Here is a 24,110-nt window from a genome sequence, read left to right as displayed (position 1 = left end):
CTAGCTGCAGAAGAACTTGTGATCGAAATCACAGCTCCTCAGACATGTGACATCTAGACTATCCACCACAGACACTTTGCAACAGCACAGTCACTCCCTGGATCTTAACATTCCATGTCATGTTTATATGTAACAGAACACAACTACTGAGACATCCGAGAGTTACCTGTCCACATGCCTGCATATGTAATAGTAACCACAGTAGCTCTACTAACCCCAACTGAAAATACCAAACAGAAACAGCACCTCATTTTTAACCTAAATTAATCATCTTTGACTGAACAAGACAGATTTACAATAAGTCTGAGGGATGCGTCTACTGTATGGCTTCCTTAGGACTTTGACTTGATAAGATTTAGTTGTAAATTCATCATACTGTATGTCACTCCATGTCGAAGATATTCAAAGCTCTCAAGGTCTCACTTCTTAATAGCTGCATCAATTGTATTTCAAATTGAGAGCACTCTTGATTCACTTAACACTAAAATGTGTTAAGAAATTTCATATCGTTAGACAAAAGGACTACTTCTACTAAAGTATTTGGGGATTTTAAAATCATTTTTAATATAAAATAATTATAAAACAGCAATTATAACACCTTAAAGCCAGATTAATGGTTATAAGTATCCATGTAATAGCTGTATTTTGTTAATAATTGCTCCTTGCTATGATAAATCTGTGAAAATGGTTGTGGGTGCCAAGAAATAAAACTCCAAGATTACACATTTTGACCATGAATTTTCATGACTTCCAGTTGATTGCTGGAATAAATAAATAATGATAATGATAATAATAATAATAATAATAATAATAATAATAATAATAATAATAATAATAATAATAATAATAATAATAATAATAATAATAATAATAATAATAATAAAGATTTAATTGAGTTTTCTAGCAGATTACATGTTTTATATATATATATATATATATATATATATATATATATATATATATATATATATATATATATATATATATATATATATATATATATATATATATATATATATATATATATATATATATATATATATATATTATACTCACTTTTAGAAATTTCTGTAGCTTTCATGAATTTTTTTTTAGGCCTAGACTTCACAATTGTAAGTTTTTGGTACCATGTTGTTGGCCTCAAACTCCTAATTTGCTGCTTATTAATTGTTAGTAAGGTACTGTAGTTAAGTTTTGGTACTGGGTAGGATTATGGTCATGCAGAATAAGTGCTTTACAAGTACTAATAAACAGCCAGTGTGTTTATAGCAGGCATGCTAATAAGCTAATAGTTAATAATGAGAATTGGTCTCTATACTAAACAGTTACCAAGTCTTCCATAATTTTTGTCCCGCTTCTGCTGAAATGTTGCTGTTGTTTAACATTTAAATAATCTGAATTTTGAGGCTTAAGTTAATTTACTGTAATTTACTGGTCTGTTACTTATAATTCATTGTTATTAGTAATAACAGATTACAGTGGGAAAGCAATCTCTGTGGTTTTACTCCGTAGTGACAATGAAATGAATCACCTGATTTGTTTATTTATTCAGTTTTATTTATTTAGTTTTTCCCCTTCATTCTGAAATCCAGTATGTCATCACGGCGTCAAGAGCCAAGACAGTCACTCTCATTCATCTCTCCTGGCCTGCAGGCTGATTCATCAAGTTGAAATGATAAAACTGCAAAATGCAAATAAGATCTAAACAATCAGGACACCCAATGATGTCATCATAAAAATATGAGGCGCTGTGGCCTAGTCGGGGAAGACAGTTTCCTATTATTCACAGTCTTCTTCTTCGGTCCTGCTGAAAGATAACTAGTTGGATGAGTTAAAACAATACATCATCCTTTGAATTCCACCCAGACCACATTTCCCTCCTTCTCTTAAAAGGCCACGTTTTATTTCGCTCCATTGACTTGACAGTGAAGGCGATTGTTATACTCATCTTATGTATAGATGTCAGTTATAACGCCGAAAGCTAACAACACCAGACACATTTTCAGACGGTGCTCATAGTTTTCCGCTAAATTCATTAAAGACCTTTTTCCAAGTCATCTGAAGCATTATATCAGGTAATTAAGTCTTTTGTTATATAATCCCTTAACCTTTTTCTTCCTTTCAGTTGTTCGTTTGAAGTTGCTTCACTCTTTCTTTATCACGAATGCAGATTGCGAGGTTTCCCTGTGGCAGCCAGATACACACCGTACCAGAAGAACAAACAAAAAGTGACACTTACTTTTGAGCGTTTAAGACACACTGCTCTAGTACACAAGGGAAAACAGTCTGCTTATGGTCAGCCGGCCTTGAAAATCAAGCTAGCACCCCGGCCTGGTCCAGCCGCAGCCCCTGTGCAGTGTTACCATGCTCCGTGCTCCTGTCTTCAGACTGATTGCACACAGTCAGCTAAAGATAACCATGTGACATTTGACTTGACTTTCCATAGAAATTAATTCTAAACAGATGTGGGCGCGTGAGCAAGTGTGTTTTCACTTTGCTCCGTTTCAATGGTTGCTTTAAGATTAAGGTGTTTGTCATGTTTCCTCCTCTCAGGACTGTACGTGTGCCGCGCCGCCTTGAAAAAACATACGTTGTCGGTGTTATTTCAAAAATTTCTCAGTGATTTTTTAAATTAGATTAATCGCCATGTTTTACGACTTTTTTTGACTGTACTTTATTATGTGTGTCAAACTCCTAGATGTAATGAACCAAAAAGTTGTGGGTTTTTACTCAAATAGTGTTGTGTTCTCTGTGCATCGCCGTTCCTTACATTTGTTGGCCCTGTGTTAAATGAAAGACTGTGATATGTGCATCAAGTCAATGCATTTGTATTGTCAGCAAAGCCAACGTCCGTATCAATGCGTCAGACTAGGAAAATAGCATTCAAAGCTGTTCATTTGAATAGAATAGGGTCTGGGGAGTTTGTCTGGTGCATTGTGACACGTGGTGCCCTCTATGTGTGTTGGCTCAATATGTCTGCCTTTTCGGTGGTTTATATGTTCAAAACAGCACCTCGATTCTGAAGCAACGGTCCGTGACCACGGGGTTGGGGTGAAAGTGTTTTCCAAGTCAAATCAGCAGCAGCGCCTGCCAGAAGGACTGTTTGCACTGCAACATGTGGGGACTGCGTATATCATAACGTTAGGGACAGAGAGCGTGTGTTTGTGGATGTTTAGCGTGGATGTTGGGAACACAAATGTATTTTGTTGTGTCTGTCTTGTTTTAAAAATTCAGTGCTATGCCTTTTCATTTGTATTCTGTTTTGGGCCACCAAAAATGGAGGCAGTGGGTGTTTAAATAGATGGGAAGTTTTATGCCCCATTATGACATGCAGTACACTGATCCAAGCTTTTCCTTTTTCTCATAACCTTATCATTTCACATCAAGTCTGACTTTAGACAAAGCTCAGAGGCAAGAGTGCTCAGGAATGTGTGGCCTGAATTGAAAGGCCTTGCAATGTTTGTGCATTCATGTTGCTGCATGTGTGTGTGTGTGTGTGTGTGTGTGTGTGTTTCTCTCTCTTGCTGGGTATATAGAAATTCTAATAAATTCTGCTTGAGTCTCATCAATTCTAAGTTAATTAAGAACAAATAAATTAAGACATTTGTGTCTTACATTTGCCATGTGTGGTATTTATCTTTAAAATTGAGAGAAATACGGTCCTTTAAATCAAGACTTTTTTGTCCACTATTCTTTTTGAATGATATTTATTTTGGTAGATTAGTAAATTGAACACATGAGACAAAAGTTTTCTCTCCCTCAATATTCAAGTGGCAAGAGAACTAATACTGTGAAAATCTCATCTCTGTATAAATGACATCTATTTACTAAATTAATAACAATGGTCTAAAGCATTGTTTGTTTGTTTTTTTAATGGGATGAGGATTTTGATGAACTATAATCTTTCATTTCGTCATCAGAGATTGTTTATAAGGATTTAATTAAACAATAAATATTAAACTACATAATAGTTATAATTAGTACACTTAATTATTATTTTTTAATTAGTAGTAATAACAGAGACAATTAGTTAGTATATAGTAGGGCTATGGAAATATAAAACACATTTTCATCCGAATTAATGTAGGCAACACATAAATAATGAAATACAATTATATTCAACAGGGTTTTTTTACACAACTCTTTTAATAAGATACATTCAATTTCATTGTGCAATGTCTGGAGGTGTGCAGCTTCACTGATCGTTAATGTTGCATGAATAAATGCTCCTGTTAGAATGTGCGTCATTGTCCCACATAATGCCTCTTCTCCCTGGTGCCGTGTCAGTTGCACTTCATTCATCGTACCTTACAATCTAATAAATAAATGTAATAACTTTTCCCAAGACCTCTGACATAGAGTTTTAGTGAAGTGAAACTGGTATCCAAAAAAGACGAAAATGTGATTTTTTTTATCAAAAACATTTAAAAAAAAAAAAAAAAAAGAAAGAAAAGAAACAAAGCAGAACATCTAAACATTAGCCATTTTTAACACCCTGGAATTTTTTTTTTAAATGCAAACTGGTCAATTGTTTTACATGAGATTTGCATATTCAATCAATTTCTTGGAAAAACATTCAAAAACAAACAACATATTCACAGAGAAGCACCAAAATTTGTCTCGGGCTAGTGATGACGCAGTTTCATGAGGAATGCCCACCACTATCAGACCAAGTGCACTGCACACCATTGCTGATGTTCTTTACTGCTAAATCCTCTGCTCAAATCAGATCGGACAGGATGGCCTTTGCATATTCTCACTCTTGCTCTTTTGTCCTGTGCAAGTGGGAGATGCTGATATGGAGCAAGAGAATGTGGGCATACAGAATGGTGGATGGCTCATCCGACATGTCTTTTATAAATATTGTAAAGCAATAGGATTGGTCCATCTAGAGAGAGCCAGGATGAAAAAGTCCAAGTTGTTGTGTTTTACCCCATCTCTCTCGTTCTCTGTTGTGGTCTTTCCGTTCTGCTCTGTGACCCCACTGTGCTACAGTCACAGAGCCCAGGCGGCGACCGAATGGACGGAGTCTCACGTGGCAGTCGTGCTCTTGAAGGCCAGCGGGGTGGTGATGTCACAGCTGTGGGGAGAGAGAGCACTGCCACTGGGCGGCTGCCATGTGGGGCCGGTCACATAGGCCGACGTGGTGCCGCTGTACCCCATGTAGGGTGACACTTGGGTGGGAGGGTGGTAAGGATGGATGCTGGGAGCTGTGACATAACTGTTCACTGTGGGCAATCCATTCGGCATCTGAAAACAGAGAGCAGGGAGCGTAAGACTTCTGGCTGTAGACCACACATGGCTATTGAGATGTCAACATAAAGATATCACGACAGCGAGGATAAGATAGTGACGGGTGAATGTTAAAAACAGAGTTTCCTGGAGAGTCTGTGAATGGAGATAAAGGATATGAAATTAAAAGATATGACGGAAATGGAAAAGCTCTATGGAGGGAAATGCAAGAGCAGGAATATCTGAAACGCTTTGGCAGAATGTCAATATCAGTTCAGGATGAGGGGAATTTACCAAAGCTTTTCAACATAAAGGAAGAAATTCTGACAGGGTGGTCTCTGACTACTGGAAATGTTTTCCACAGATAAAATCTCCCCCCTTTTTTATTTGCCTATGATTTACTCATTATGACTTGACCCCTAGCTCTATTCCCACATACATGCATACATCTATAGTATTCATTATTTTTTTTAATTCATTACTTAAACAGCATAGAAATTAACCATTTGCATTCTGCAATGATCTGTATTTCGTTGTATGATTCAAGTCATGCACGAACTAATAAAACAAAAAAGCCATAGCGAACATTTAAGGTTATTTAAAATAAAATAAAAAAAACTTTTTTTTATGTTACACTTTACATGGATTCACATGGATTTAATGTTTATTTTTTTCGGACACTCCATATAGCCTCCCAGCGTTATATGTGCCACACAGGCTTATATGAACATTTTAAGGCGGTTGCTTTATTAGCTTCCTATTATTTAAAAAGCTTCCTTCAGTATGATTTTACTAAAATAATCTAATGTAGCCTACTTTTTGCACATCGTTAATAAAATTTTACCGAGCTCAAAATCCAATCGCCGGAATTAATCAGTCCTGAACTACTGCGCCATTCCAATATATAAATATATATTCATTCATATTCATATATATATAGTGATTACAAAATGTTAGACAAAAATGTATTTGTCCTTATACTACATATTTTGCACAAGAATTTGTGCGTTGTTGTATACAATAGATGTAAAATAGGTTTTATGCATATATATGGTGATATATTTTTAAACAAAAATGTGTGTAGTCTTAGGAGTTGACTAAAATAAGAAGTGACAAATTATTTTCTAATTATTTCTTTCAATCGTTCGCTGTATTAAGTATGACCAGATCATCCGATTTCAGTTAGCCTATTGTTTTTCTACATCATTATAAGCAATATTATAACATTAAATTAAGTAAACTTAATGTAGGTCCTATTTTATCCTCCAAATGATATTTCTGTCAGGGCTATTGTGTCTGTTAATGAAGCATGTCATCACGCTGTGTCTAGAGGATTCAAGTAATAGACATACACTAATATCGCGTTATGCTTTAAGGTTAAGATAGTTCAATAACACATTTGGTATTTGTGATTAAACAAAGTTTTCGAAATACGACTAAAAATAATCAGTAAATTTTATGATTTTATTAGCAACCTACACCTTAATTCACTGTACGGTAAATGTACATGAAATGTATCGATTTATTTCAGTTATGAGAGACGAATCTATTTGAATTAAAATCGTGTGAATGACGATTAATTTGCAATTACTTTTCTTGTTTTTTATTCTTTTTTTGTTTGTTTGTTTGTTTCAAGCTATTGGGCTTTGTGACAGATACAAATAACTTCTTTAAGCCAGAGTGATTTATCTATTCACTGTCCTCATTTATTGCGTAATACAGCCTGACTCGTGATTTCCGATCATTTATCCAAGATGACAGACTCAAACATTCGGTAGTTAGTGCTATTCATCATCTATCCAAAGGATACAGTCTTCATTCCTTGAGCAAACTAGGCTTCACTCTAATTTTTAGGTTTCAATCAGTACGCGCATAACTTACGCCAAAACAATGTTTCAGCATCACTAACAAAGATTTACTCCATCGTATTCCACGACACATAAATCTCTAAGACCCACAACAAACGATTAGTCAGTCTGTTTGTTGCTGCCCAGCAGTGCGCGAATAAATAATTCGAGCGTCTGCACCGGATGGCACGCGCTTAATCCGCTCACACTCTCCCTTCTCATTCAAGCGCACGAGCAGCCAACACACCGGTGCAGGAGTTTCTTTACAAACACAAAAACAATTGTCTTTTACATGTCGGTACGGCGCTTAAGTGTGAAACAACAGTGTTCAGAACAACCAACTACGAGCCAAACGGGTTTCCTTAATAGCATATTAATAACAAAAATGATGATGGTAGCCTAATATCAATCCGAGTACTGCTAATGTAAATCAGGTCAGGGGTTTAGCAAACCGAGAGTTTCTGGTGAGTATAAGAATATAAATACTTGTAATACACGTGTTTATTAAAGTATAATAGAATGCATATTTATTGACTTAGGAGGGAGACTCCCGGTATAAATTGGCATTAAAAACAAAGATAACCACTTAAAATATTTATTTATTGTTTATTATATATTTACATGTATGTAAGGCAAATGTTTAAAGACTTAATAAAATGTAATAAGTAACTGATAAGACTTCGATACAAAGCCGTACACAAAATATTTACAGTCTGAAACTGAATTATAGAATAATTAATCATAAACTGATCGGCTAATAATATTTAACCTTATTGTTGTTCTATTTTTTCTTCGGCTCATTTTGGATATGAACATGTTGCACAGAAATCAAAAATCATTTAACTGGAAAAAATATTTTTCTTCTGAAAAAACAAAATCGTGTAATCATAGAAAAACATATTTTGACACGTTTATGACAAATAAACGCATAATTCAAGTTATTAAAGTTTCTTAATCAGGAAATATACTGGTTAATGTTTAAAACTATGCAAAATGTAGGCAAAAATCGAAAAAATATTAGATCAAAACGTTTTTTACAAATTTATTTGTCATAGTATTTCACTCAGTATTACGCTCTCAAATAAGTATTGCCTGATATGAATACATTTTTACACGGGGGTATTGCACGCATGAACGTTGCATTGTACAAACAGCTAGTCATGCACATAAACAGCTGTGCAAAAACAAACACAGTTAGGCTAAACATTGTCGTTAATTTTGACGTGAGATACTAAATATAATTTGTAAATACTTCTTATAAAGAAAATGACATATTCTGCACAAGGCCTCAGATGCCCGCCCACGCCAAAGAAACACACTCGCATACATAACCTACTCTATTAGCCTACACACACACGGAATTAAGAGAAGAAAAAAGAAGTTATGGAATTTTTACTATTAATTTGCTGAATCAGGTTTTCTTTTCTCCCCCTGCTCCTTCCAGATTGGATTTGATTGGGTTTTCTGTTAACATGGGAGGCTGCTTTACCTGTGTGTATTTTGCTTCAGGTTCTAAGTGAGGCTTATCCACACCATTGACTAGTGGAGAATTCGCTGGTGAAAAATTACTCCTGTTAATAGCTCTCCATTCTTCTAGTTTGGCGCTGGGAAAGGACGGACTGTCACTAACTGGGGGGCAAAACAGAGACATGGAAGACTGAAGTCAGACAGGACAAGCGTGGGGAGTAGACCTGCCACAAGCACAACTTATTCAGTGCAAGCTGCTGTACTGTCAACCATCTCAGACTCACCATACTCACTAAACATATATATATATATATATATATATATATATATATATATATATATATATATATATATATATATATATATATATATATAGCGTGTGCAGCCTTTACCGTAAACTGGCCCAAACCCGTATTTCGTATTTCATAAGCAGGTTAAGATCCTAATGACGTAGGCTAAAGCATGTTTTTAAATTAAATAAATCAAATATATGATGTCTTTACACGTTGCATATATGCGATATTTCTGTTCAAACGAAGATGCAAAAGAGATATAAAAATGTGAATTGATGTGGTCAGTACATCAGATAAAGATTACACTGTCATGGAGTCCCTCGGAGCATTTACCCAGAATCTTCCTGGGAGGACAAATTAGATTTACTTTAGCCGTTTCCCCTTTGTGCCTGATGGATATTATATTATCCACGGTTCCTAAAGTTTGAAATTGGAAAAGCAAGCCCACCAGTGTTGTAACCTGAGAGGGCCACAAAGTAGATTTTTTCCCCTGCCTTCACGGGATCTGTGTGCTTCGTTGTATTGTTTCACTATGTATAAACAGGAATACACAATAACGATGCTATATTTTGTTGGAGTGAGCAAATCGATTGTATGGGTCTAGGAGATCAATTTAGATGTTCTTTTATTTAAAAAAAAAAGGTCGATTAGGGTAAACAAATCTACAGTTACAAAGACCAAATTCAATTAAAATGCGTAGCCTACTTAGCATGAAAACCGGATGCAGATGATGTCTGAGCAACAACTATCAGCGTCTCTGTGTGCATGAGAGAGAGAGAGAGCTCTAAATGATAACAAACTGTCCAAAAGTATGTGTTTGTGGATGTTTTGTTGGTGTGTGCTTCATAATGTTGTGGTTTGTGAAACGGTTGCAATCTACACCTTATCGAATGTAGCTAACATCATGCTTTATTTGGGTTTTCAAAAGCTTCCCTAAACATCTGCTAATAATTTGGAAATGCATTCATGGTTTATAAAGGCCGCCTATACGCAAAATCCTGCTCTGCCTTTGAAACATTAATGTCAAAATTTCCATTGAAAATAGGCAAAGAACTACAGTTAAATAGGACAGGCTGCGGCCTTCACATTTTACTGTACAAAACACACCACAGAGAACAGACAACCCGATTTGAAAGAGATGTATTAGGCTACGTGTGCTTCCATTTCCATAAAATCGACGTCTCTTAAATTAATTTTAATGCCTATATTGCTTAAAATAAATCGTGACATTAAATGCTTTCGGCGTGAATTCAAGATGGTAGGCTACTGAAAAGCACAACATTGCTGTGTAGACATTTGCAAGTAAACTTAAATTGTTTTGTGAGGAGTTGAGTTGAGAGATAAATGTTGGCCTAGTCTTGTAACACATAGTGAACACCTAATTTTTATTTATTTATTTATTTTTATTTTTATTTATTTTTTTGCTCTGCTGCGCCGAGTATTCGTTCTCCAAAATATTCCACATCCGCTGCCTAATTATTACTAAAAGCCTTAAACCATCTGTTTCAAAGCAAACGTGGGGCTTCTGCACAAATTCCAGCACGCTGTATCATCTCACCTCGGTGTAAAAAAAAAAAAAAAAAAAAAGGAGGGGGGGGGGGCTTCCGGTACATGATAGGCTAAATAAAATATTTGTCAAATAAAAAATAAAAAAATCACAGACTTTTGAACTGCATAATGTTCCTAACGTTTTGGGTCTCCCATCACTACCAAACATCATCTTTCAATTTTTCTCTGTTGCACAGACACACTTTTGACAGGCTCGAAAACAATGTCTTTTCGCATGCCCCACACGCACTCAGACGGACAAGGACTTTCTTTTACCAAAAACTGAGAGGATGCTTACTTTGCTGCTCCGTTATTGATCGAATGCCCAGAATGTCTGTAACAGAATGAGAGGAAGGCCATATCCTATGCATTGCCATGTGTCCAGGAAGAGAGTGCATGCCAGACGGAGTTGGTACTTTAGTCCCAGTGGCTGAGATCGGTGTTGGATACGAGTACAGGTGGTTGTAAGACAGGCTGGGATGGGGCTGGGGATGAGGGCCCTGTTTGCTAGACTCGTACTGATTCTGTTGAGACAGGTTTCCGATCTTGTTGCGGAGAATCCTACTAATCGAGCTGACAGAGGGCAGATTGAATTTATCACACACACCGTCCGCAAGCAGTCTGTCTCGGATCTCCCAAGCGAAAATGCCGGGGTCCCGTTGCTTGTAAGTCCTAATGTGCTTGACCACGGTTGGGGTCGTGACCCTGGGTTTACTGCCGCCAATAGCGCCAGGAAGTATTGAGCCGGTTTCGTTGTACCGAGCCAGAATCTTGCTCACACAGCCGTGAGAGACGCGGAGCTGCCTGCTGATGTCACAAGGCCTGATGCCCAGCTGGGCCAGCTCTACTATCCTGAGCCGGATGGCATTGGGTAAGGGTCTTCCGTTCACAAAAACACCACCTAGCTGGTTCACCTCCCCAAAGGCTGGCTCTAGTGATGCAGATATATGAAGAAAAAGGATTGCATAAAACATCAGATTTTTTATTTGTTTATTACCAGCCCCTGAACCGCGTCTGAAACAAAAGAACTTGTGCATAAATGCTTCAGTAAGTTTACTCGTTATGTGCTGTTTATATTTGCATTGAATCAAAGATTGCAGTTGATGTTCAGTTTTATCTTTCACTTTTTAATGCATAGTGTGGAACAAAAAGAGTTACTTTACAAATTATGTAAAAAAATCACAAGTTCATCACGTTCATCACATTCTTTAACATGTAGGTAATGATAAACGAAACTGCACATTAAGCACCCCAGTTCTGGACGCGATTAAGCTCATCCGCTGCAAATAACTATTCTGTTACCCGAATTGACCGTCAGAGCATCAGTCGATTTAAAAGTCTGAGTCGAGACGTGCACGATACATAGCTATTAAACTGTCTAACCCATTTCCCCTCAAAAGTGTTTATGCATGCCTGCTCTCATGTAAAAACATGAAATGTGGATCTTACCCATTGCGTTAAGCCTCCCGATGAAAAAGGAAACTTCACTATGATGTCCTTTTCTGACCTGTTCCGAGTCCAGTTTTGCAACGAAGTTGATGTGAATGAAAAGTAAGCGTCCGAGGCGGATGCGATAGTGATTAGTTGCAAGAGAGGAAAATTCGCCTTCTGTTTCCTGATGGCACGGAGCACAGGCTTACATTTCAATCCCAGAAAATGATGGGCTGGCCCTTTACACAAGTCTCCAAAATTAGGTGTCTGCCAGCCAATCAAACCGCGCGTTTCTTCCATGTTCTTTTTCTATTGGCTGACGAGTTTGACAAGCAGGCGTTCGCACTGGCATAAGATTCCCCCTCTCGCTTTTGAACTAGTGGACAGGGTTACCCGAGTGTTGGTTTTCTTTTTAGACAGATCTAAGAATGGTAAGTGTTTGAAACATTGCACTCTAATTTTGTTTCATAAGCATAAATTCTAATTATTTAATTGACTAAAACGGGGAGAAATTTGCGGGTCAGTTCTTTTTTTTTAATTGCACTTAATACGCGTCCAAATTATTAAGTGGTTCATGTAGTAATGATTAAAAATGGCATCTTTACAAATGCATTAGAATTTTGTCATATAGTTCCAGAACCAACGTTTAGTCGTGCTGTTTCTGTCTTAAACAATTAACTTAAATAAGTGACCATGGAACAGCCCAAAATTCATTTTATGTTAATGTTTTTATTCAGCTTTATATAAAATAAGAACATACAAAAAAAAATAATAATTATATATATATATATATATATATATATATATATATATATATATATATATATATATATATATATATATATATATATATATATATATATATTTATTTATTATTATTATTTATTTATGAACTCCTATGAACATAGGCTGACATTTCTGTCACTTATGTGCTAAAAATATGCAGAATTCGAAAAGGCCATAAATGAATTTCTTTTAAGCTTTTATTTTCAAAGTATTATGATGCCAAGTGAAGTAAAGTGATGACTTATTTATTGAAAAGAGTAAACACACTAGTCCGGGGTGTTTGATGCTGAGGATAGGCTATAAGTAAACGTGAGCTATCACTAATAACATTAATAACTAACTAACCTAATGTTAAAGAGGTATATATTCAGTCAATAAATTCGTTTATCGTTTTATGTTTAATTGGTCGGTATACACATAGGGTAGGCTATATGAAACGTTTATCTTTAAAAAAACGTAGCCTATTATTATATCATGTTTTTATGTTATAGGTGTAGACATGCATATATGTGTTATTAAATATATTTGTTTGTATATATAGGTCTACGTTTTATGTAGAGGCCTACAGGATTTGAAACCCCTTTAAAAGTGTCAGGTGTAGAAAGGATTGGTAGCCTATTGTTTAGCTGCGCTCGGGCCTGTTTGAACACAATGACAGCCAAGGAAAAGATAGTGGCACGTTATTTGTATTATTGTTGTTTCCTGTTTACTCAAGAGACTGGAGCCCTTTCATGGTTTCCCCTATCAGCGTTTGGTTTTCTCTTAGCGTTCAGAGTATTTCCATCTGAAATCTCACTGAGAAATCTCGAAGCTTAGGCTAATCTATAGAGTTTTTTTTTATTCATTGTTGTATCCGTTTAAGGAACGTTGCGTGGATTAAAAAAAAGTGAAATGGTGTTCAATTATGCTTTATGTTAATTTTAGCATTGTCAAAAAAGTAATTAATTTAGAATGCTACTATCTCATGCTCGACCTTCTGTCATATACTAAGCACCGCAACAGTGTGTTTTCATCTGGGCTGGTTTTTAAGGCCCATCTCCTCTGTTGTGTCGCTACTCACTAAAACGATTCCAATTTGTTGAGATGCCTTAAATCCCCCAAATAACTAGTTTCTAAATCGATCTGAGGGAGATACAAAACATTTACATTATTCAAATCAGACTCTTGCTTTCTGAAGAACTACCTCCAAAGTAAACATTATAGGTTTGGCTTGTTTGTGGCTTCAGCCGGGGGCGAGGAGACAAAATGAACGCGGAGCAGACTACTGCGAACTAAGCGAAAGAAATTTGATTTAAACGTGATCGCATGCTGTATTTAGGTGAAGTGTCTCTGGAGGCGCATATATCGAAGGAAAAATATCTCCAGAGGGTTAGGCTAACTGTTGGGATGTCTTAAAGCTTTTTTGTGGGTATAGTTTACTCGCTGCATTTAATGTTTTCGTGCGTCTTTTGCTATGCTTGCAGAAAGAGAGCATAAATCTATAGCACACTAACTGACCACCGAGAGACAGAGAAAGGGGTGCGTTAATGAGGTGTGAAGACTGATGTGAAAGACAGCCTGCTTCTGCCACACTTTCAGCCTTTGCGTGGAACAGACCCACATGATATTAGACTCAGTGGCTTTCCAAGACACCATGAACTTCTTGTTCACGAATGAATTATATATATATATATATATATATATATATATATATATATATATATATATATATATATATATATATATATATATATAATGGAAAGTTAGAATAGGATACCTAATAAGACCCAAATTAGAAACGCTATTAAAAGTTTTGAATCACATTATTCGTTTATTTATCGTTTTTATATAATAGGCTACTGTAGTAAAGCGCACATTTCTATTTCATGTTGAGGTCTATGTACAATTGTGTAAATGCATAATTTCTGGCATCGGTTTTTGTTTATAATTTCTTTGTTTTTAGTTATTAGACATTATAATATGGTGAATTTCTCCTACATCGTAGCTATTGCTTAATTATCGCCGGTTGCTATGCTGGGATGGAGCTGATGAAGATGAGTGTCTCGGATGAGAGTACACAGCCATGCAGTTTACTTTGACACAAGCGGCTGCACAGACCGCTCAAAATAATAATAACTATTTCTATGACATTCTGTGTCTTTCTTTGTAAGATTTAAATGGATCGTTCTTCCCCCCCAAAAAGAAAACTGTCATCATTTAGTCACCCTTATGTCGCTCCAAACTTGACTTTTTTTCCTCTGCGGAACACAAAAGAAGATATTTTAAAGAATATTGGTAACGAAACAGTTTTTGTACAACTGACATTTATTTTTATGGACAATCAAAACCCTGAGATATTCCTCAAAATATCTTCTTTTGCTTTCCACAAGAAATTAAGTCATGCAGGTTTGGAATGACATGAAGATTAATAAATGATGACAGAATTTAATTTTTTGGGTGAACCATCTCTATAGGATTACAAACATGACAGCTCGTCTGTTTAAGTCAAAAGATTTCAGCACTCTACAATAATATATATATATATATATATATATATATATATATATATATATATATATATATATATATATATATATATATATATATATATATATATATATAATTTATTTATTTATTTTTCTTAGGCTATATGATTCTCGTTATGTCTGCGTTGAATGTTTTGACGAACTGGAATATGATTTCATACAAATGATCGGTTATATATATCTATAACACATCCAAAATATATGAAGAATCATTTTTGTTCATTACAGACCACAGCTCGAACTTTTTTTTTTTTCATTCGAAAAAGTGCGCTAAGAATCACAAGTGCTGCTCACATTTAAAAATATATATATTTCGTCGCAAAAGCATCCTATCATCCTGTCCTTCTTGGGGAAAAAAAATCTGCACGTATAAATGTATTATTCTTATTAGACATTATTAGCCTATACATTGTAATAAAATGTATCTTGTGTGGTCAACAGAAATAACAGCGCTTTATTAGTATTAATAATTATTATTATTATATTTATTATCATTTAACTTAACATTTGAGTTTGCTTTAAAGACTGGTCGCACACATGGTCCGAGAGGCTGGAAGCCAGAAGTTTATTTGGACTCATTACACACATCTCTACTGCCATGTGCTCATTACATTTGAAAGCATCTGTCCCTCTGATAGTAATGACTTTGTACATTTAGACTAGTTAATCTCGTTTTAATAAGCACGCTCAAAGAATTTCAGGACCAGAAATGAAGAGATCACTGAATGTGGCAATGATTTCAATCATTTCATCTTCTCTGTGTTCTTTAGTGTAAAGCCGATGCCATCAGTGAGTGTGTGTCCAGCTGTGGGGGGCCATGATGAGAAGATGCTCTGGATGTTCCTAAAACGTGACGGATGAACGCAAAAGCAAATATGTGATTCTGCGACGAGCATGCATTGGAGTATTTACATGAACTAATAAAATAATCAAAAAGATCCATTGTTTGGGGCATATTTGAGGGGCTACGACAGTGTTTTGATACGGTCTTGGACATGTATCTTCTGGCATTGGCTTCTTATTCATAAACACGGAACGGAAAGTGCATGGTTCGAGTCAGTGCCATCCACTCTTTAGGCATTAGACCAATTTAATTGTTTCGTGTATCATTAGATACCAGTGGAGACCCCAAGTGTTTACCCACCTCTGAAGAAACATTCTCTGCGGTCACTAGCATATCTTTATTTATACACTCGTCTCGGTTGTTTCTGCCTGGAACATTAGCTCGGGTGTGTGATGAAAATAGCTTTCAAGGACAGCCCAGAAATATTATATAGCCTACTATCTCATCCAGGGAAAATGGTCATGGTTTCGCATGGTCATTTGACAAGCAACTTTGTAAGTCATTATAATTGCTTGGCCTTCTGACGTCTGTGATTTCATGTAGATAGATAATCTATTAAACTTTCAAGAGACAGAAGAGCTTGTTCGGTTGATTCTAAATGGCCAGTGTAATGTCGAGTAAAAATGTCCAAAATGTCTTAATATTTTATATAAGGAAGATTATATAAGATTGCCAGTAGAATATTATATTATATAAAGAAGATTTTTCTTTGCCATTTCAAAATTATGGTGATACATTTATTTTTAATCGGCGCAAACGAACTAATTGGGAGGAAATGCAGCCAGCATTATATGCTTATGCAATAACTTTATACAATATACAATACAAAAACTGCATTTGACTTAACATTGTGCTTGTAATTTAAACAGATTATTTTTTGGACATTCTCTAAATTGATTGGCTTGATGTTTCTTTGGGTTTTGATTGGTTCAGTTTAAGGTAGCATATATTTCAGCTTATGATTTGGCTATGCAACAGGCGATCAGTCTATTCCCCGGAAAGTTAAATGGTCTGATGTTAGAGAGCTAATGATTGCGTATCTTTACAAAGGCTTCCTTTTTATCATCAGGCTATTACGGCGTCTGTCTAAGTCGTGTCATTCATAACTCATCATCGTAATTATTCTAAGATGTGAATGTGTCATTTTAATTTGGGTGTCAGTCACTTGTCATTGCCTAAATCAAAACAGTAGGCTTCGGGGCGGACTTACCCGTTAGTCAAAGGTCGGTGACCGTCTTGGGCCCCTAAAAGCCAAGGCCCCCCTAAAATGCTTTTCATAGCCTACTAGATGCACATTAAGCGCGGACACGCGAACGTTTGCCGTTTAAGGTGTTTATCACCATTGAGCAACAGTGGTAGCTATTATATGTTTATTGTTTTAAATACGCTTACTCATTTATGAGGAGGATCGGAGAACGCATTCTTTTTTGGTTGATACAATCCTTAGGTGTGTAAATGAATAATTCCTCTTTTTTTCAGTTTTATTTAAAATTGTAGTTAAAATAAAAAAAAAAATTCAATGTATTTTAAAGTTTGAATTGAGTTGAGCCCAGGCACAAGATGGTAAATCAGTGCACTTTTCTCATAATACATTTTTTCACACTTTTCTCATTCTGACTAATTCGTGTTTTTATATGAATGAAGAGAAATTACAGCCTTCAGAAAAGTTTCGATGGCATTTTCATTGTATAAAGTCGCCTGTATGAGCAGAGCTAAAGCTATTACCAGGGAAACCACTATATGTCTGACGTTCCAAAAGCGCCTCCTGCTGGCAGAGAATGAATGTTCATTTTCAATAATCCATACTGCAGTTTTTGTTCAGACTAATGCGAAGATCCACCCATATAACCCCTTTTTAAATTAGCTAATATAATAATTTATACTTCATCTCTTCCGTTTTCTCAAAATAAATAAATAAATAAAAACATATTAAACAGTTGGCCTACAGCATGAAAGAAAGCCAACATGTATATTAAAGAAATGTAGCAACACTGCATACAGCTATATGCACCATTGTGCAGCAGCAAGCATCACAATAAAAAAAAAGGACCCTTAAGTTTGATCTAGGTAAATGTGTGCAAATGTATAGGTATAATAATTCAGTAAATCGGCTCCTGCTTCAGGTCTACAATGAGAAAAAGATCAGTTAGGCCAACTGTGGACTTTCCAGATGAGTCACAAGAACAATGAGAGTCTTGGGCCCAGTTTTTCTATATGGTCAATTTCAATGGCCGGTTGCATAAAACTTCTTATAGAAAAGTCTTGAAAGTTGGTCTCTTTTTTTCCTTCAAGACCTGTCATAACTTTTTGAAATCAGTTGAATGGTCTAGTTTGAATCCAACAAGTCAAACTGATCACTTGGTTAACTGCCAGTCAAACTACTATAGTTCTTAAGACACAGTTTTAATATAGTGACTGTTTATGCAACTAAGCTCTGCTCTGTCAGTGACAGCATGTCACAAGCATCAATAACATTGCGGTTTTGTAAGCGTTTTAAATACAACTGGTCGCGTTAATGTGGCAGTTAATGGTAACAAAATAATAATAACAAAAAAAAATAAGATACAATAAACCAATCAATTGTCTACGTTGTTTTTTTAGTAAAAATGTAATTGCTATAAGATTCCAAAAAGTTTAAGTTACGTTTTATAGATAACAGTAGCCTACGTTGTTGCATAAATTGATTTTGTAATTTGCATACAAATGTCTGGATTACATTACGCAATTAAAAGTTATCATTTACGTTATAAAAGGATCAATTGATAACCATAACTTTTATCTACCAAATGGAATCGACACTGTTAAACTGCTTCGCGAGTGAACAGCCCTGAAAGGTTGACTGCTCCTGTAACTTAAATCCGACCGTAATGAGGACATTTGCAGATTAACGATGGGTGTTTTGGGGCCAAAACATATAGAGGGACACAATCAACAATATTTACGATGGTTTTAAGCATCGATCACATCGACAGCGTTTCTTCACCTGTATTTGATTAGCAGTAAGTATTCCATTCCAACCTATTTCATCCTATTTTCAATATTTTTTTTACATCAAAAATTAACACGAACGTTTTCATTCTATATTTCATTTAGCCATATTGTACACGGACAACTGTTTAATCGGCTGCTAAAAATGCTGTAGGCCTATCCCAAAGTCAAATTTAAATGTTGTAGGCTACTTCATTTTTTTCATTATTTATTTATTTATTGTTGTTTTTTAAAATAATTTATTCACTTTAATTTCCAACTTCTCTTTACGTTTGTACCGAGTTCATCAAGAACAAACCAATTATAATTTTGAATTTGTTTGCAGAGGCATGGCCCATGGGTGGTGTCATTTTGACAAAAAATAAAAAGAGGCATGCCTCACTTTCTATTTTATTGAATTTCTTCATTGTCGCATTGGGACACATTCCATTGCAGTCTTAGCGGTTCCATTTCACGTCTTCAGGGTGAGACAATGATGGGGAAGTAGCTCCCTCTGCTGTTCACTTTTTGTTAATACATGGATGAGAAAAAAAAAAGAGTACTGTTGAACGTTCACCTTCTGTACACGAATTCTCCCTGCTGTCATATTCTAAACAGTTTAAGTAACGTGCGAAAAATAAATAAATACAAGCATGTATATACTTGCAGTATCCTATACATGCACTCTAAAAACTGCTGGGTTAAATACAACCCAGCACTGGGTGTAGACTGGGTTGTTATGACGGTCACTGTGACTTTGCCAAGTCAGACATGTTCCTGGATCACCATCTTTTGTTGAACCTAGGACAACATTACTGTCCAATATATAACTACCCATAAACCTACAATGTATCCCTAATATTAGCCTTAAACTTTTTCCTCATATTAGGTTGATTGGGATGTTGCTCCAGGAGCATGTTTTTCTTTGTGAAATCACGTTCATCTGTTTTGAACTAACGGTTGGGTCAAACGTTTATCCCAACCTTCTGTGTATTTTATTTAACTCAAATATTATTTAAAAAAATTACTGGCTGGCTTAAAATACCACAAATGGAAATAAAAAATCAGACACATAATTACTAGGGGCAATAATCAAAAGGTGAAAATGTATTAATAAGCAAATGAAAATGTTTATTAGCATATTTATTCAAATTATGGATAAATGTTCCTTGAACATATTAATAAGTTGTAATTTAATTTTAAGCAAGAAATATAGTAATTTTTAAGCAATAGTTGAGTTAAATAAAACTACTCAGAAGGTTGGGTTAAACCCAGTCGCTGGGTTTGTCCACATTTCAGCCAGCGTTTGGGTTGTTTTTAAATCATCATTTATTTTTATGTACTTGCAATATACAAGCAAGCAAAATTCTTACAATTAAAAACTAAACTCATTCATGCCTTACCACAGGGTAATACAGTAGAACATCACTTACTGTACAATACGTCGTATTGTTGTGTTTGATGTACAGTTGAAGACCACAGAAGATCCCACTTCTGCTGTTTCCCAATACTGATCCTGGAGCACCCCCAACAGGTCGATCGTATTACAATAATCCTCAAAAGTACATGGATCGTCTGGTTGAATTGGTTAAAAGCTAATATGAACTACTAACATTTTTTCAGTCTGTTTTTTTTTATTATATAATGACTGAATGGGAAAATGAACGAAGGTTCTTTATCTCGAACGAAGAATGTCTTAAATGTTCTGATCCAATGGTGTCGTAATATCTGTATAAATATCTGTATATCCAATAAATGTTCCAAAGCGTCTTAACTTATCCATTTCAAAATCCTTGTAGATGTATAAGTGCTCTGAGTACAATACTGTGGATCGACTGGCTAGATCGTACTAAGTTCGTCAGTCACGGTGGCCGAGAGGTTAAGGCGTTGGACTCGAAATCCAATGGGGTTTCCCCGCACAGGTTCGAATCCTGTTCGTGACGATATTTATTTCTGCGAAACAATAGTACTTTGTGGGAAGTTGTGGCCTAGTTGTTAGAGAGTTCGATTCCTAGCTCTAGGGTTGTGTGTCCGAGTCTCGGGCCGGCAATACCACGACTTAGGTGCCCTTGAGCAAATCAGCAAGCTCAAGGGCGCCGCAGCATAAATGGCTGCCCACTGCTTCGGCTGTGTGTTCACGGTTTGTGTGTGTTCACTGCTGTGTGTGTGTGTGCACTTTGGAAGGGATAAATGCAGAGAATGAATTCTGAGTATGGGTCACCATACTTGGCTGAATGTCACTTCACGTTCACTTTTTGGGTGTTTAACGATTTAACAGAGACAAATAAAGTTCATAAAGTATATGGAAAATAATTTTTTGAATTATATTATAATATAATTAATTCTATTAATTCCTGTTGAAACTGGAAGTTTGGGAAAGTCGTTTCAGGCCTCGCCTCTTTTTATAAAATAACTTGACACAGCAATGAGCTACACTTGCCAGTTCGTGTCAGCCCCACGGACCGCCCACTGTCTGTTAACTAGGTTCATCCCCCTTTCCGGATGAATTGAGGACGGAAGAATAGATGCAATATTTATTTGCAAAATAAATTGGAATATTTGCTCACTCAAGCGCTATATTTGCCCAAGTGCATTACCTGAGTGTGCTTAAGAGATCTGCAGTTGTTCACACTTGTTTAATTAAAACATTCCTAATAGATATGAAGTCGTTAAAGTATGTGATATTTCTTTATGTAGACTGCAAATGTAATCTGCTAAAAATCTTGAGCCAGCTGTGAAAGGAGAGGAGAATGTATGCGTACCTGCTGCTGGTTTGGGAAATATGTTCTCAAGATCTCATAAGCGTGAGAATCCGGAAAACATTTTCAGTGAAGTTGTTAAGGTAGTCTGGATAAAATCTTTTTTTCGAGAAAATGTTAGATGAGTCACGTTCACAGATAGGTCTTCTGATTTTAGGGTTGAACTTTATATTTATTTATTTATTTGTTTGTTTGTTTTCATGGTATGTGCAAAACACTGAGACATTTCTCAAAATATCGTGTTCCACAGAAGAAAGTAAGTCATACAGGTTTGGAAAGAAATGGCGGTGAATAATTCATTTTTGGCTAAACCCCTATTAGTATTAAAATGGCAAAATATTTTGGGGGCTGCTACATTATGCACTTAGTTTAATGTGCTATTTCTGCCCTGTCCCTTACAATTATTCTTGTTAAATTAATATTAAATAACATAATACATTTTACATAATAATATATATTCATATTAAAAAACAGTACTTAAATAACTGTTTTCTTCAGTTGAAACGGGTTAAGATGAACGTTGTTGAAAACAATTACATTGTTTAATTATTCATTCATTCATTTATTTTCTTTGTTTGTTCTTAATGTTCATGTGACTTTACTCTTTTTCAAGAAACCAGGATTTATCCAAAGCATCCTGAGCAATTGTCTTAGTGAAAATGTGCTCAAAGTGTTGCAATTCTTGTACAGATTGATATATTTATAACACACAGCCTAATTGTATAATTTTAAACCAAATATTTTTTTTTATTTAAATATTGCACTTTGTAATCTCATTTTAAATCTCATAAAACGTCCATTTTTGTTGGTTTCTTTACACGCGGAAATGTTTATTTCTGTAGATTATTCTCTGATTCTTGTTGTCTTACTCCTTGGGTTTGAGAAGTCAAACAACAGGGGTAAATATTTGACACTGAAGAGCTCTTGGGTATTTGAGAGTGCACACTTTTCCTCAAGCATAGCCTACTTCTATCTGTGGGCGTCTAATAGATTAAAGAGATAGGAGAGGTCATTAGAAACTAAACTGTGTGCCTACACGAGGCTTCACTTATTCTCTGAGAGCGTGCGCCAAAATTCCAAGAGCTTGGCAAACATTTCGACTCACTTTATTCAGGTTAACATCGATACGTGGACACACCATGTCGCAGTTACTAACCAAACGCTTTTTAGAATCAAACCTTATATAGCAAAAATAAGCATTAGCCTATAAAGTCTAAGTAAAAAAAAAATACAAATTCTGTCAATCTGAGTCTCATTCTTATCTTGAACATTTTAAGATTTAGTGCAGATAATTTAAAATTCAGAGAAATGTTGTAGCCTATTTAAATAAATGGAAACGTATTTTTAAAAACTTTGATTAATCTGGAGACAGCTTGACGTTTTATGGAAACGAAAAGTCTTTTAATTCCGTTTGAAAACGCATAACTAATAATTCAGTATAGACATAAGCAGCCAGACGTGTAGCAGTAGATAGATGTCCAGGTCCCGTTCGGCTCTTTTCAGAACCATGACAACACGAAACAAGCACGGATTTATTCGAGAAAGTTAAAGGACATTGTGCGGGGGCGTCAATCAAGCATTATTTCAGGACTGAACAAATGCAAAATCTTGACTGGAACAAATGCTTCCAACGGGTCTCGGACGCGGGGCTACATTTCCCTCTTTTGTTCCCGGTCGCTGGCTGGCATGTATTTGTGTTCCTTTTTTCGCCCGACCACCCAGGACGACTAGACGAGGATGGATACCGACTCTGTTTGGGAGGGTCTATGCAGTCATCCAGAGCGCGCTCTAAGGCTAGACAGTCTCGGGAATCATCAGAACCCAATAATATCTACTGTGCTGGTGAGGTGTAGGAGTAAGCTAAAGTAGCTACATAAAGAAACATAACTGTCTCATTGATGTCTGGATATTTTCCCCAAGTTCTCAATTCAGTAGTTATTTCAGATTTCTCGCTTGTTAGGAAGAAATGACCTGCTAAGTTAAACACAACTGACATAAAAGCACAAATGTCAATGTTCTAGTCTAGTGTAACATCAGATATAGCTGTAAGGAAAACTTCTTAACATTTTCAAAAAAGCAATAAGGTTTTTGTGTGAATTTACAGTACTCGAAGTGCAAGCTCATTTTCCAACATCCACGAATATATACTACATTTCATTAAAGGTCCTTTTACTTTCTTTCTTTCCATACTATGGAAGTCAACGGGCACCAGCAAATGAAGGCGAACTATCCCTTAAATCACCATCACCCACTGTACTGAAAGAGTGCGCATTTAACCCGTGTTTGTGCAATAACACCTGTAATAAACGACACTACCCCAATAAACGAATTAGGTAAACAAACTCTAGGACGCTAATGGACCACTTTGAATGCAAATATCCGATATATTATTTGAGCGGGGGAAAGAAGGG

General features: G+C 35.8%; 1 protein-coding gene and 1 non-coding gene across 3 annotated transcripts; one reads left to right on the top strand and one right to left on the bottom strand.

Moving 5' to 3' along the window:
- Nucleotides 1–4,127: 4,127 nt before the first annotated feature.
- On the bottom strand, nt 4,128–12,032 carry LOC113060481 (paired box protein Pax-9-like). Of its 2 annotated transcripts, XM_026229413.1 has the most exons (4): nt 11,837–12,032; nt 10,686–11,318; nt 8,569–8,708; nt 4,128–5,250 (listed from the first exon to the last, which is right to left on the bottom strand). In XM_026229413.1, exons 1-4 carry the CDS (start codon nt 11,838–11,840, stop codon nt 5,032–5,034), a joined length of 996 nt encoding a protein of 331 aa, XP_026085198.1. In that variant the 5' UTR covers nt 11,841–12,032; the 3' UTR covers nt 4,128–5,031. The 2 variants fall into 2 exon arrangements, with proteins under 2 accessions (XP_026085198.1, XP_026085199.1); XM_026229414.1 differs by lacking the exon at nt 8,569–8,708 and having other exon boundaries at nt 11,837–12,027.
- An 8,769-nt stretch (nt 12,033–20,801) lies between these two features.
- trnas-cga (transfer RNA serine (anticodon CGA)) lies at nt 20,802–20,883 on the top strand. Its single transcript has one exon. It is a non-coding gene; the product is annotated as a tRNA-Ser (tRNA).
- The last annotated feature ends 3,227 nt before the right edge of the window (nt 20,884–24,110 follow it).

The sequence above is a fragment of the Carassius auratus genome, chromosome 42 (assembly GCF_003368295.1).
Source record: "Carassius auratus strain Wakin chromosome 42, ASM336829v1, whole genome shotgun sequence".
Lineage (NCBI taxonomy): Eukaryota > Metazoa > Chordata > Actinopteri > Cypriniformes > Cyprinidae > Carassius > Carassius auratus.
This window is presented reverse-complemented; position numbering and strand designations above follow the sequence as displayed.

Coding starts and splice junctions, on each gene's coding strand:
- LOC113060481 (XM_026229413.1), bottom strand. Junction 8,709..10,685: donor ATCAATAACGGAGCAGCAAA/GTAAGCATCCTC, acceptor TTTGCCCCCCAG/TTAGTGACAGTCCGTCCTTT. Junction 5,251..8,568: donor CTGAAGCAAAATACACACAG/GTAAAGCAGCCT, acceptor CTCTGTTTTCAG/ATGCCGAATGGATTGCCCAC.